The 14984-nt window shown below is 35.5% G+C and overlaps 1 protein-coding gene across 1 annotated transcript in view; it reads right to left on the reverse strand.

The window, feature by feature from the left end:
- Pja2 (praja ring finger ubiquitin ligase 2) overlaps positions 1-14984 on the reverse strand; it is a 55636-nt gene that overhangs the window by 21727 nt on the left and 18925 nt on the right. The window contains 3 exon segments of the mRNA XM_050153467.1: positions 5305-6337; positions 7756-7956; positions 9117-9234. Coding sequence (XP_050009424.1) covers positions 5305-6337; positions 7756-7956; positions 9117-9147 — 1265 coding nt within the window. The 5' untranslated portion in view covers positions 9148-9234.

The raw sequence follows: 14984 nt of genomic DNA on the forward strand, positions 1-14984 counted from the left end.
TCCCTCCCTCCCTCCCTCCCTCCCTCCCTCCCTCCCTCCCTCCTCCCCCTCCCTAATTTAACTTTTGTCCTCAATTATTACAGGTCTCAGGGTATATTTCAAAGTGTTAACCTTTGGTCTGATTCCAGGTCTGTGAAACAGCACAGAATAATGCTACTGGCAGAAAAGTTTACCTACAGACTGCAGTGTTCTGATACAATTAAGAGACCACTTAAGACTTTTTCAGGGAAGACAGTAACCACACATTAATCAAATCCTTTTAGATTTATTTATTTTATGTGTATTTAGCTTTAACCTGCTATCTATCTATACACAAGCACACCTGCTGCCTACACAGGTCAGAAGAGGAGGTCAGATCCCTTAGAACTGGAAGTTACAGATGGTTGTGAGTCACTGTGTGTTTGTTGGAACTGAGCCTGGGTTCTCTGCAAGAGCAACAATGTTCGTACCTGGTGAGCTACCTATTATTTTAAAGTAGTCAGCTTAAAATGTCTAATAGTGTCCAAATGAATTTTAGTTGTATTCTTGATAAATGTTCTGTGTTCCCTTTATAATACAAACACAACAAAAATATCTTTAAGTATATCATTGATAAGTTTTACAAAAGAGAGTCACTCTAAAAATTTTCTCACAGACTCAGTTTTGTATCCTTTCCTTTCCTTCTTCTCAAGTGACACTTTAGAAAAGTGGTCACCATTTCCCCTTTTCTCTTCTTAGAGCTTCACCGAGAGTAAATACATAAATGAGAGAGGGGTCAGATTAAACTAGAATCTATCGCTACTTCATTTTGGCATTAGACTGGTACCAGATTATCAGGCATCCTGGTAACAAATACTTTAACAGAGTCATATAAAAAGAGCAAGAAATAGAACTGAATATTTTAAATCTTACAAAAACACAATTGGAGTCTAACGTAGAAATATTATCCATCAGAATTAATTCTGTATTTTTATTTAAAGACAGGATCTTATGCAGGCCAGGCTGGCCTCAACTTACTACATAGCCAAAGAAAATCAAGAACTTCTGATTTCCTACCTCTACTTCCCAAGTGCTGGGATTACAGGAGTGTGCCTCCATGCCCAATTTCTGTGAGTCTTAAATAAAAACTTAACCTATTCTAGCATTTCAGGGTGTTTTAACTCCATCATCCGGCACACCCCACTACAAGTTCTACCAGTCAATACACTACAACAGAGTTGAAAGGAAAAGTTTTATTAACACTAAATGTTTATCCTACTGTTCATTGTATTTATAAAAATCTATCATTGTTCATGATACATCACTTCTAAATATACTAAGAAAACATATTATAACCATTTAAAATTCCTCTAGACAAATACACTTTCTACAACTGGGGAAAAACAACAACAACAACAACAACCAACTTTTTAAAAAACAGAACCTATAAAACAACTATATTTTGTTTGAGAGTTGATTATAAAAAATATTTTAACAGTTTCACTTGAAAAGCAAGTAAAACTTAATGGTTTTGTTTTGTTTTGATTAGTGGTTCCACAGTGGTAAAGACACAGATAAGTTTAATAATTTTCTTCAATTAATGTGTAACTATGACAAAACACAAGCAACCTTACACTGTCAAATTTATTTCTCTTTAATAATAATCTAAAAGTAGATAATCAAATAAAAAAATCTTAGGGCTGAATGTTTTAGAATTTAAATCTTTTCTCCACGCATAAGCAATGGCTAGCATCACCCAAAAGAATTCAGGCCAACAAATAGTTACCAAACATATAAATACTTCTAGCGCAAAATATGATTGCTTGAAAGTGTCTCATTTTAGGTTCAATCCAGAGTATCTATCAAAGCAGTTAATTTCAGATCAAGCTTTATGGTCAATTCATGATTTTGAAACTTTGTGGGTTTTGAATAAAAGACCATGGATTCTAATTGATACATAAAGGGAGAAATAACTTTACTCTCAACTTAAACAACAGGTCTTACAAATCAATATGAACCTTGATTATCTTCCACTCTCCTAATGAATCTGTTTATCTAGAGCTTAGTCAGAGTAGTGTGGATTTAGTTATTACAGCTCTGTATGCTCTATGTCTTCCAGCAATCCTGACTCTTAGAAACCAGGAACTTAGGCCACTTATTTTTGTAGCATATGTCAATCCATTTAATAGTCATTTATAACAATGTCATCTGATCATTTAATGTTTCTGCTATTAATGATATAGGCATCGTCCTAATTAAACTTACATTCTATATGAAATCACTGTCAAACACAGCACAGTAGGAAGTATTTGGGGATGGCTGAATAGAGGTCTATTATCTATGGATGAGTTCTGAGAGAGACGTTGACACCGAGTTTGTACGTCTTCCACTTTCTTGATCTATTTCGACACTTATTTTTCTGTGATATGGCAGATTCTAAACCTAAGTTGTTTTATCCATTATTCCTTTTCTCTATGTTTTCTTGTCTCCTTCCATATCTGATCTCTTTTTTGTTAACAATTATGTAATGAATTCTGAGAGTAAAATAAAAACAGACTTTTCTCTTGATTTAAAAAAATGAAACAAAGCAAGAAACGTAAGTCCAAGTTAGTAAATTCTCTTCAAACTACTTTCAAGTTAAAATACTATTTTTAATAGTTCATAAAGTATGTGCATAACTGAGTACTGTTGGGGTTACAACTAGATTTAAAAGAATTATAAAGCCGGGTGGTGGTGGTACCTGTCCTTAATCCCATCCCTCAGGAGGCAGAGGCCAAGGCCAGCCTGTCTACAGGGCGAGTCCCAGGACAGGCTCCAAAGCTACAGAGAAACCCTGTCTCCAAAAAACAAAAATAAAGATTTATAAAAATCTGGACTCTGGCAATAAAAACAGAGCAGCTGGTCAAAAAACTTCTCCCGCCCCCACCATTTGCTGTTTCATGGTTTGGGGAACGGGGAAGAAATCTATGTTTGAAAAGCAATTAGAAAGTCTTGACAATAACAGTACAATCATAGAGAATATAGCCTCTTGGAGTTCAAGGCATCAACTTTCAGCTCTAATACTTACATACTTTGACATACCAATTAGTTAATTCTCTAGACCTGTTTCCTCATCTGTGAGCAGAGGAAAAATAGTACCTACCACATACAACTGCCAATGAGAATTTTTGCTTGAAATATGGTCTCCCTATGTAGGCCAGACTAGCCTTGAATTCATGATACTTGAACCTCATCTTATGAATGATAGGATTACAGGTCTATACCAACATACACAGAAACTAATTTTTAAAGAAATAAATAAGCTTAAGTGATAAAAAGAGGGAACAAGGATCCAATAAAGAAATGGGTGACATTATTAACAAAAGTAATGCAATATTGCCAATCAATAGTGACCTTAATCACTCTTTAAGCAGACTGTCTTAACACAGATTTAAAAAAATACAATAAATTTATACTTTGCATTTCAATCATTAACAGTTAATTAAAATAATCAGCACCTAAACTCTTTGTAATAATCATTATGCATCTAAAAGTCTAATTCCATAAATAATCAAAATGCCTCAAATAAAGCAAAACATTCTGCAGTTTGCATGTAAGGTTCATATTCAGAATATATGATCACCAAGATATCTACTTACTATCACATAAGACAGCCTATTATTAAACACCTTACTACTAATAGAGCACTTTGTTAACAGACATGCAGGACAACAGAATAGAACAGGGAACTCAGAAACAAACCCATCAGCTATGGGCACCTGATTCTGACAAAGAAGCCAAAAGCACCCATTGGAGAAAAGGCAGCCTCTAAACAGAGCTGGAGAAACTGAGTATCCACCTGGAGAACGGACGCAAATCACTTTTGGGTATCAACAGGCAAGGACTTTCTGATAAGTAGAACTGCATGACAATGTAAAGCTTCTGCACAACAAAGCACTTACAGAGTAAAGAGCCTATAAAATGAGGAAAATCTTTACCCACTAACATCCAATAGGGGATTAATGCAGAAAAGCAAGCACACAGAAACAATAATGCTAGTATAAACAATAGCCAAATGAACTGAATAGACGGATCTCAAAAGTACAAATGACCAAAATTTTTTTTTGTTTGTTTTGTTTTGTTTTGTTTTGTTTCTCGAGACAGGGTTTCTCTGTAGCTTTGGAGCCTGTCCTGGAACTAGCTCTTGTAGACCAGGCTGGCCTCGAACTCACAGAGATCCGCCTGCCTCTGCCTCCCGAGTGCTGGGATTAAAGACATGCGCCACCACGGCCCGGCCTACCAAAAAATATTTAAAAAGGTTTAGCATCCTTAGCTACCAGGGAAACACGAAACTTCACTGAGAGTCAGTTTCATCCTAGTCAGATGGCTGTAAACAAGGAAACAAACAGCTGATGGCAGGGAGCTTGCACAAAGGGAAGAATCCACGTCCACTGGTGATGGAAATGGGAATCTGTACGGCCACTGTGGAAATCTGTATGAAGATTTCTCAACAGAGTGAAAACAGAACTATAATAATGACCAAACCTTGGGCATAAATATACAAAGGAATCTAAGTTAGCATATCATGGTGAACCGGAACATTTGATTATTTCAGCACTATTTTATTTAAACTTTAATATTGCATTTATTTATAGCAACTAGTGTGGCTGCTAGGATTAAAATGTATGTGTTACTACTGCGCAGCTGTAAGGCTGACTAATGTGGCTGTTTTACTTTCCCAATCTGCAGGAAAGCTTTATTTATGCCACTACACATGTGTAGGTATGTAGATGGAAGTGTACCACAGTGCATGTGTGGAGGTCAGAGACCAACTACTGGGAACCAAGTCTCTCCTTCTACCTTGTGAAACACAGGAATTGAACTCAGGTCACCAGGCTCAGCTTGGCAGTTAGCACCTTTGCTCAATGAGCTATCTCACTGACTCTATCAACATTATTCACAATAGCCAAATTGAGAAATCAGACCAGATTTCATCAACATACAAACAGATAAAGAAAATATGATATACATATACAACATAGTTTTGTTCATTCATAAAGAAAAATGGATTGCATTTTAGAGAAATGGATGGAACTGGGGACTATCATGTAAAGAAAGCAAAGCAAATCAGACCCAGAAGAAAACCACTGCATGCCTTCTCTTGTGCAGAATCTAGACGTGAAAGTGGAAAGGGGACTATCTGAAAGAGAAAGGTAGAAAGGCAGGCTACTACATAACAACCATGTAAAGTTCAAGATGAACATGTGTGAGAATGTTATACTTTGTATAATGAGTATAAAATCTTTTTAAAAAGAAAAGAATAGCTGGCATAATACACACATCAACTAAATACTGCATGAAGCTCACCTGTCTTCATCTTTGTCGTACAGTTGGTAATAATCTCCACAGCCATTCCAAAAGGAATTATCCCGAGTTTCTTGCCTTCCTGAAGCTGTGGCTCCATTTTCTGATGTTGCAAGATTATGTTCTCTTTCCCTTTGTGCAACTCTTGAGTAAGGTGGAGACAAGAATATACACTCATGGTCTCCATCATAGTCTTCACACTTTATTATAGGATTATCTGAACTACATTCCTCAACTTCTAAAGCCTCTCTCCATCTCTGAACACTTCTTTGTTTAGCCTCATGCCTATTAAAACCCATTTCTTGGTCTACCTGGCTCGAGCTTATTACTTTTCTAACTTTGGGCCGTACTACCTGCTCAGGAGAGCTTCCGTCGTGGTTGGCTCTGTCATTAGTATTGTGTTCACTACAAATATGCCCTGGACCACAGTCTGCATCTTCAGCTGAATTTTCTCTCTGTCTTTCCCGATCAGCATTATCTTGTTGCCTCTTTCTAACAATGTCTTCAGAAGACCTCTTGAATTCCTACCCATTATCACCAGCAGAATTTTTCTCTAAAGGTGTTGAATCTAGCTCTTCAAACTCATCACTTATTTCACAGTTGAGAGAGGGAACAGATGTGGAAAAATCAGCGTACACCTCTTCCTCTCCATTTTCTAGCTCAAATACTGTATTGCCTAATACTTCCTGACATCTACCACCTTCCACAGCTTCTGCAGAAAGCTGAAGGGAGTCATTATTCTCATCATATCTGCTGTCTGGATCAGTAGAGTCAGCATAAACCAACATAATTCCATTTTGGAGACTTGAGACATTATAAAGAGTTGGACTATACTTGGTCTCAGCGCCACTACGGAGATTCCTTTTGCTTTCTAAGGTCTCCCTGACTTCCTCACTAGGGCATACTGGGGTAATGGATGGACTGCTCTCAGTGGTTTGATTCAGTGCTGGACCACAAGTGGAAATTTCTGTTTCAGTTTTTTCAAAAGTAGATTCATTGCGTAAAGAAGGATGGACTTGATCCAATGAATTGGAACCTTCATAAAAAGAAAGAGAAGAAAGCATTTTGGAGGGATTTAGATAAAATTTTATATAATATCAATTCTATGGAAATCATGATCTATTTGGCAATATGCTGATGTTTCTGTATTCCCTAACTTTACTATAGTCAGACTGGTTACACTGTGAACTCAGTTCCACCCCTGGACAGCCTCTCATTACCCTATCCTTGGGTTTTTTACAGATTTTTTTAAACCCTGTCTCAGTATCAAAAATCTTTTCTATGACAAAAAAAGAAGCAAATAGGAAGGTACACAATGAGAAATAAAAGCAGTCAGAATAATCTGTTCCCTAATTACTCTACAAATCTACCTTTTAATTACAAAACTTCTAAAATTCTCAAAAAACCCTTTATGACAAATATAATTTTATCCCCAGGTAGTAGATCTACGAGAAATAAGATTTTAACTGTATTTTGATGTTAATTAAAAAATTAAATCTAACTTCCTAGACATGAATCAGATTTCTATGCCCAAAATGTATTGTTAATACATTTATAATTTAGGTATTAGAGATACAACTTAAAAATAAGTGAATATACTGATTCAATTTGCCATACTTTGTCAAAATTCTGACACTTGAAAATCAAATCTATAATTATTTTCAACTTTATCTTTCATTATTAGTTTCACAAAGATACTGAGATTTGTTATAACCTAATGCATAAATCATAAAATAAATTAAATTTAATTTATAACAGAAAAGACTCTTTATTGGAATAACTTCATCATTCATCAGATTCTGATCTACAAATAATAGAGAAAATATTCTACAATTATCCAGTTTGCTTAGAACCATAAAAATGAAACTAGAAGATTTTATACATTGATATATAACTATGTAACTACAGTATAGGAAATCTGTACATAATATTTCAAACCACTGAATAATTAAGAAGGCTTAACTGAAGAACCTATTACCAGAAATTTTGGTGTTTATATTTTACAAAATAATGGAAAATAAGTAAGTTAAGCTAAATTATTCAGAGGAAGTTACAAGTTACATAAATACAGTATGCAGGGACAGACTCTCAGTTCACATGCAAGTCTTGGCATGGTCCACCTTTCAAAGTGAGGTGCTGAGAACAAAATCCTAAACTCCCCTAGGTCAGCAAAGTAATATCCAGTCCCTTCTGCTGTAAAGATAAACATAAGAGATTTAAAAATAAGACAAAGACTTGGGAGAGGAATTAGCTGATGGATGTGATTGTGTAATCACTGCCGTAACAATTAGTCATACGTTAGTGACTGGTCATATTGAATTTTCTATATTTAATGTATATGGTACTGCTATTAAATTCAATAAAAATTTCCAAATAGAAAGAAAATGTACTATATTTATTATCAAAAATATAAATTTTAAAATAATAGCCCTTAATTGACCATATGTTACATACCTGAGGAATTTTCCTTTGGAACATCATCAAGTTCCAATACTTCATAGTCATCACCAGCCCGACCTAAGCTTCTTTCATGCCTGGTCATACACGGCTTAAAACTGACATATGCATGTCTTCTTCCATATCTCCTGCCTGTAATGGTCTGATATCCTCCTGCTGGTTTAGGCCAAGCTGTCTTGTTGGATTCTTGATCCATTACTGAAAATACAAATTAAAGTAAGGAAGGTCAGTAATGACCTTTACAATGGTAACAAGTTTGGGGGGAAAGTGCTTCAACAAACATGCTACTATTTACTAAACTGTACACCACTGAACAGGTGTCCTGCTTAAGTGGTGCGGGGATGACAAGAAACAACTAAATAGTTATGCACTGAAGCCACGGTCAGATAAAATTCTCTGGAAGGAAATAGTCACAGAAGAAATCAAACACATGCTATTCCAGCTCCAAAACTACAAATAGATGGTAGAAATCAAGCTAAGAAAAGCCCCAGCATGTAAACTTGAATGTTAATTCACTTTTTATTAAACAGTACAGTATTACGCAAAAATATATTAAGCTTGCTTAGGCAACTATTTATTATATATTCTATGTAAGAATAGAGTATTTCCTCACAGTGCATAGTACAATCAATATATGAAAATTTTCTATTTTTGTTATGTATAAAGTAAAACAAGTATGAAACAAGTATAAAGTAAAAAAGTATAAATGACAACCTTGTATTTATTAAATGCCATAAAATGTTATATCATCTTTTAATCCATTCAAATACATTTAGATGGTAGCCACTATCTATTTTAAAACTCAAAATAAATGTTAAGAAGTCAGGCATGGGGACGTGTATCTAAAACCCCAGCGCTAAGGCAAGGATGGTAAACTGAAGGACAGCCTAAGTTACACAGTGACTCTTTGTTACCAAAAAAAAAAAAAAAAAAAAAAAAAAAAGTAAAGTATTTAATCACTTGTCCCAAAAATATAAGAATCAACATCTTTAACTACTACTCCAAAAGAACAGCCTCCAAAATGGAACATATGCTAGAAACGAGGGGGTGTTTTATATTAAGTTAGAAATTAATCATTATAAATATTAAATAGCTATAGATGGTGTAAAATCAGTCTTTTCATAAAATCACCTAACAGAGGATATAACACATCACATATATTCTTTTTTTTTTTTTTTTTTTTGAAACAAGTTCTCCCTCTATAGCCCCAACTAGCCTTAAACTTATGGAAATCCACCTGCCTGTGCTGGAATTAAAAGTGTGAGCCACTATGCCTGGCTCCACATATTCCATTTAAAGTACCCAGGGAACAGAAAAGAAGTCCTCAATGTAGAAGAATAAACACCTATCTTCCTTACCTGATGGTTCTTTTTCAGTGTACTGTGACATATATGGCAGCGTCTATGCTCCCAGCTCAGTAGAATTATGGATGTAATTTGGTTTTTACTTATACAGCAAATAAGCTGCAAATGATTCCTACAAAGAAACAATGCATTGAACAAAATATTAGTAATAAAAGAATAAAACAAAAAATGGCAAAATTGATGCACGTGGAGATTGTTGGCCTTTCATTCCCTTAGAGAAATATAACTTGATCTGACAAAAACAACAATAAACAGACAAAAAACGCAAACAATCATACATAGAACTTGTAAGTAAATAATCAAATATACTGTTGAAGAACTGATTGGAAAGTGCAACACTGCTAGTTAGTATTCGTGTAACTAGACACAAACCTATACATATGAGAAAAAGGAGCCTCAATTGAGGAATTGTCTACAACAAATTGGCCTATGAGCACATCTAGGAGAATTTCCTTGATTGATGTTTGATGTTGGAGAGCACAGCCCACTATAGGCAGTGCCACCTTTGGGCAGGTGGTCCTGGATTGCAAATTGAGCAAGCTGTGGAAAGCCAGTAAGCAGCTTTCTTCTATTGTCTCAGATTCAGTTCCTACCTGGAGTTCCTGCCTTGTTATTTTCCCTCAACAAGGGACTATAACCTGTAAGCCAAATAAACCCTTTCCTCCTCCACACTGCTTCTGGTCACTGGTTTATCACAGTCACAGTGATAAAATAAAACAGTGGAGCTTACTATACCATGCTGGCTTAAGCTTTTCCATAAATTCACTTAGCTATCATTAAGTTTAAAAATATAATTTTTACCTTAAAAATATTTAATAGGAAATTTAAAATTTCAAGTATACAGGTAATGATGTTCTTATCAATTACAATCAGATAATTTAACCCACAATCTACTCTAAACCACTAAAGACTAACATCAGTTAACAACAAAAAAAAACCTTCTTGTTTGAAATTAATACATTAACTATTATAGAAGTTGAAGGCTTTTTTTTAAAGATTTATTTATCTATCTATCTATCTATCTATCTATCTATTTATTTATTATGTATACAATATTCTGTCTGTGTGTATGTCTGCAGGCCAGAAGAGGGCACCAGACCTTATTACAGATGGTTGTGAGCCACCATGTGGTTGCCGGGAATTGAACTCAAGACCTCTGGAAGAGCAGACAATGCTCTTAACCACTGAGCCATCTCTCCAGGCCCCAAGTTGAAGGCTTTTTAAGTTTAGCAGAAGCTGATTTTTTTCTTAACACTTTAATATTTGAGTACACAAACCACCAGTAATTTTCTACCACTAACACAAACTTATTAAAAAAACACTCTGCAAATGGGTTGTTATGCCTGACTATTGTTACATAAACACAAGCATACATCAGAGAGCACATATCTATATTCATTTATAAAATCAACAAATTTGAGAAACATGTCATCTTCTAATACAGCTGGATGAAAACTCCAAGGAACTAAAACAATAGTCTTGTGACCTCAGTTTTTCAAAAACAAGGAACTCTTCTTTGATTATGCTTTCATGCCCCTCCCAGGCATGTAACTTCAAATTATTCATTACAACTGGCTTTTGTTTATAGTCCTCTATGTAAAAATATGTTTTTGCTAATTGCAGCTTCCCTCCATGTGCAGCTTACCCATGTGACTATACACTTTACTCATGTGACTCCTGTTAACGCTCAGATGCTCTGAATAGAGTTAACATGAGAATTTAGTCCCCCTCATTTACTGTTTCCATTCTCGACAGAGTAGCAAATATGTGCCTGAAGCAAAATATGATGAGACTTACAACTAGCTAGTAGGTGGTAAGAAAAACGGCACTGGAGAGTGCTAGAGTACCACTAGGAGAATGGTGTCTTCCAAAGCCTGACAGGACTGTGGATGAGAGGGAAGGAATCAGAATAGAAATCATTGTCATGTACCAGCATCTTTTAAAGATACTCATGGATGGATGTGGTAGCACACACTTTTAATCCCAGGCAGATCACTGAGTTCGAGACCAGCCTGCTCTACACATCCAATACCAAGGCTGGTAAGAACAATATAGTGAGACAGTGTCTAAAACAAACAAACTCATGGAAGGCTTTCAATATCTTGATGTCAATGCACTTATTTTCAAGGCCCATCACCAATTAGTGTTGTAGTATCTTCTGACTGCATACGGAATTGAGATACCTGGTTTGAATTGTATTTCCTCCTTACCCCTCATTTTTCCCTTTAGTAGAATATACTCAAATAATTATTTCAGAGAATTTATGGACAAGGCCAACTGATTTTTTGCATGCTATAAAATATCCTCATTAGTCTATCACAATTTAGTATTGTTAAAACCAAAACACATTCCTATAAACCCAGAAGGTATTATTTCCTAATATACTTATTACTATTAGGAAAACATCAAAGTAATTTACTACTGTTTCAACAGTACAGGAAAAAAACCCTACATTTTTCTCTCTGCACTATTTGGGATCTTGTCTTAATAAGGATGTACTTGGTGGCAGGCTACTAAATTTTTCTCCTTCAAAACAGTAGCTGAACTGTTTTAATGAACAGACCTCAATCAGTGTCACAAAGATGTCTGTTTTCTTTCCTATTGTCTCTATATTTGACCAACATGGACTAATCTTTTGTATTTAAAACTTTCTTCTATATTTTCATTCCATGGACTAATATATTTAAATCACTTTCCTATACTCTGTAAGAATTTAAAGTTGTTTTAATTCTCTTGTTCCCCTTTTCTTTATTACTTTTAATAATGGTTCTTGGGTTATACAGACTGTAATGACCCTGTATATACCAATTTTCTCTATTCTATCTGATGCCACTATAATCAACTATCTGTGACAGTGTTATCTATTTCCATACCCCTCCGGAGTATGAAAACTAGAACAAGGAGAAGGGACACAGAAATATTATAGTTATGGGTCAGGATTAAACGATTTATTTACCAGTTTTGGGTTTGTTCCTAAAGTAAACAGGGAATGTAGCTTCTGAATTTTTTTCTGAACAGATAAGTTTCCTCCAGAATTAGTATGACTATGTTCTATTTGTGGTAACTATTCATTCCAAATGCTTTGAGAATTTTATATTGTTCTAATTAAAAGTGTGTGTGTGTGTGTGTGTGAGTGTGTTGCTGTAACGAGGATCAAGGAAGCATTAGTCTGAAATCTTCCCATTAGTAGGTGAGATATATCATTACTTTATCTAAGATATTATGACATTAGCTCCAGAGAAGCTATACAAACTTAAAAAAAACAGAAACACAAGCATGGGTAAGTAACAACAATGCCTACCGTAAACTACTGAACTTAAAATGTCCTGTTTTTATTTTATTTGAAAACACTGCGTCTGTTATATTATCTAAGAAACTATTCTTGTTTGTCAACTTGACTACATCAGGAATTAACTAAAACACAAGTGGCTGGGTACAACTATGAGGGACTTTTATTTTTTCTTAAATCATTTGAAGTGACAAGATCCACTTGTAGTATGGATTTTTTGAATTAGGAAAATTCACTTCAAAATCTGGGCCACACCATTTTCTGGCAGCCTATATAAAGGACATGGAAGAAGAAAGCTTGCTCTCTTTGCCTGTTTATTCTTGCTTTGGCATTAGAGTCTACTTCTTTGGGATTCCAGTGTATAGATGAGACATCCAGCTTTGTGAATAGAACAACTAACTGGATTCTTGGGCCTTCAGATGGTAGACAGCTATTAATGAGCTAGCTGAACCACAGACTGTAAGCCATTAATTATTGAAGCAGGCCAGTCCCGAAATAACCACACAGAAACTGTAATAATTAAATCACTGCTTAGCCCATTAGCTCTAGCTTTTTATTAGCTAACTCTCACATCTTAATTTAACCCATTTCTATTAATCTGTGTTTTGCCATGTGGCTGTGGCTTGCCAGGTAAAGTTCTGGCATCTGTCTCTGGCAGGGCTACACGGCTTCTGACTCCGCCTCTTTCCTCCCAGCATTCACTTTAGTTTTCCCTGCCTACCTCTGTTCTGGCCTGCTCTCTATAGGCTCAAAGCAGTTTCTTTATTCAATAATGTTATTCACAGCATACAAAGGGGAATCCCACATCACCTTTCCTTTTCTGTCTAAATAAAAAGGAAAGTTTTAACTTTAACATAGTAATTATATAACAAAACAGGTATCAAAAAAGAATTACAATTACAATATTTTTATCTACTTTATCTTTTATCATAACTAAGGAAAACTATAACTATATATTCTTCAACTCCATCAAAGACTCCAGAAGAATATATTACCTAAGAAAACAGGAGTGCATTGTAAACAACTTCCAAAACTCTAGAATTGACAAGAGACATCTCACAACCTAGACAGTCACCCAATGTTCTTCTGTAACATTGGGGTATCCATCTTCAGCCTACAGGCCCATAATATCAGGCAGACTTTTCCACAAAGCAGGACATTTCAAAGACAGTTCCCGCCTATATTGGCAGTTTGTCAGTCACTTTTTTCTGTGTTCTGCAGAATGTCTGGCAGACTCTTTCATGTAGTAGGAACCCCAAAGAACCATCTCACCTTTAGGCAAGTTCAGCAGTCATTTTTCTGTGGTACCTGCATGTCCAGTTTTTACAGCATACTATGAAGAAGTCCAGTTTCTTGCCCAAATGGCTAACAAATTCCATAAGGAGCCTCTTTGATGCCCATCTACCTCTTGAAGTTATGGAGCTGCCAGGAGCCGATGTGTCTCATTGTCATAAAAAGTCCTATTTTTTTGTGTGTGGGGGGGCGGTTCGAGACAGGGTTTCTCTATAGCTTTGGAGCCTGTCCTGGAACTCGCTCTGTAGACCAGGCTGGTCTCGAACTCACAGAGATCCACCTGCCTCTGCCTCCCCGAGTGCTGGGATTAAAGGCGTGCACCACCAGTGCCTGGCTTAAAAGTCCTAAATTCTTTTTTAAAAAATTTATTTATTATGTACACAATATTCTGTCTGTGTGTATGCCTGCAGGCCAGAAGAGGGTACCAGACCTCATTACAGATGGTTGTGAGCCACCATGTGGATGCTGGGAATTGAATTCAGGACCTTTGGAACAGCAGGCAATGCTCTTAACCACTGAGCCATCTCTCCAGTCCCAAGTCCTAAGTTCTTAAATGCCATATTTTGCTACTCTTTGAGAGGTTTGAAAAATAACTATCCATCTGAAATACATCTCTGTACATCTAGAAAATCTAAATAACATGACTACAAGCTTGACTATTATAGATGATTATCTATTAACCTATATTTCTTAATTAAACTTTACAAGTGTACAAACACAATACCTTAATTAAGAGCAGAAATATACATATAACAAAACTGACCTTAAATTTGTACCAATAAACCAAGATCTATACCAATGCAAATCTCTTTAGCATATCCTCTTTTAAATGTAAACAATATTTATAAACAATATTTGGGAATTTGGGAGTGGTTCTCTGCAAACTTTCTGCTTTTTGTTGGGCAAAGTAACTTTTGTGGTGCATTCACAGTGACCTTTCAGAGGGTCTTGGTCTATCAAACCACATTAGTTTGGAAGGATTTCACAGGTTTTCATCCTCTGTGGAAATAAAAGAAAAACCTCTTTTCCAAAGCAACTTATCCTCAGACTCAAATTTTGAAGTCAAGAAACATTTAGAATATCTATGCTGGTTTAGCTTAGCAGCCCATACAATGAAATGTCTCTCTGGACTTAGCTCTTTCAGAGTCAAAAAATTCAATGAAAACACAATAATATTCATAATTCAGACTCTCTGTTTATCAGTGTCCATTTTTATGTGGCTTGTTTTTATTATATTACTTTTTAATATTTTATTATCTTTACTCCTTTAATCTATGACT

This window comes from Alexandromys fortis, unplaced genomic scaffold (genome assembly GCF_014885135.2).
Source record: "Alexandromys fortis isolate MF-2015 unplaced genomic scaffold, M_Fortis_MF-2015_v1.1 scaffold_61, whole genome shotgun sequence".
NCBI classification, from domain to species: domain Eukaryota; kingdom Metazoa; phylum Chordata; class Mammalia; order Rodentia; family Cricetidae; genus Alexandromys; species Alexandromys fortis.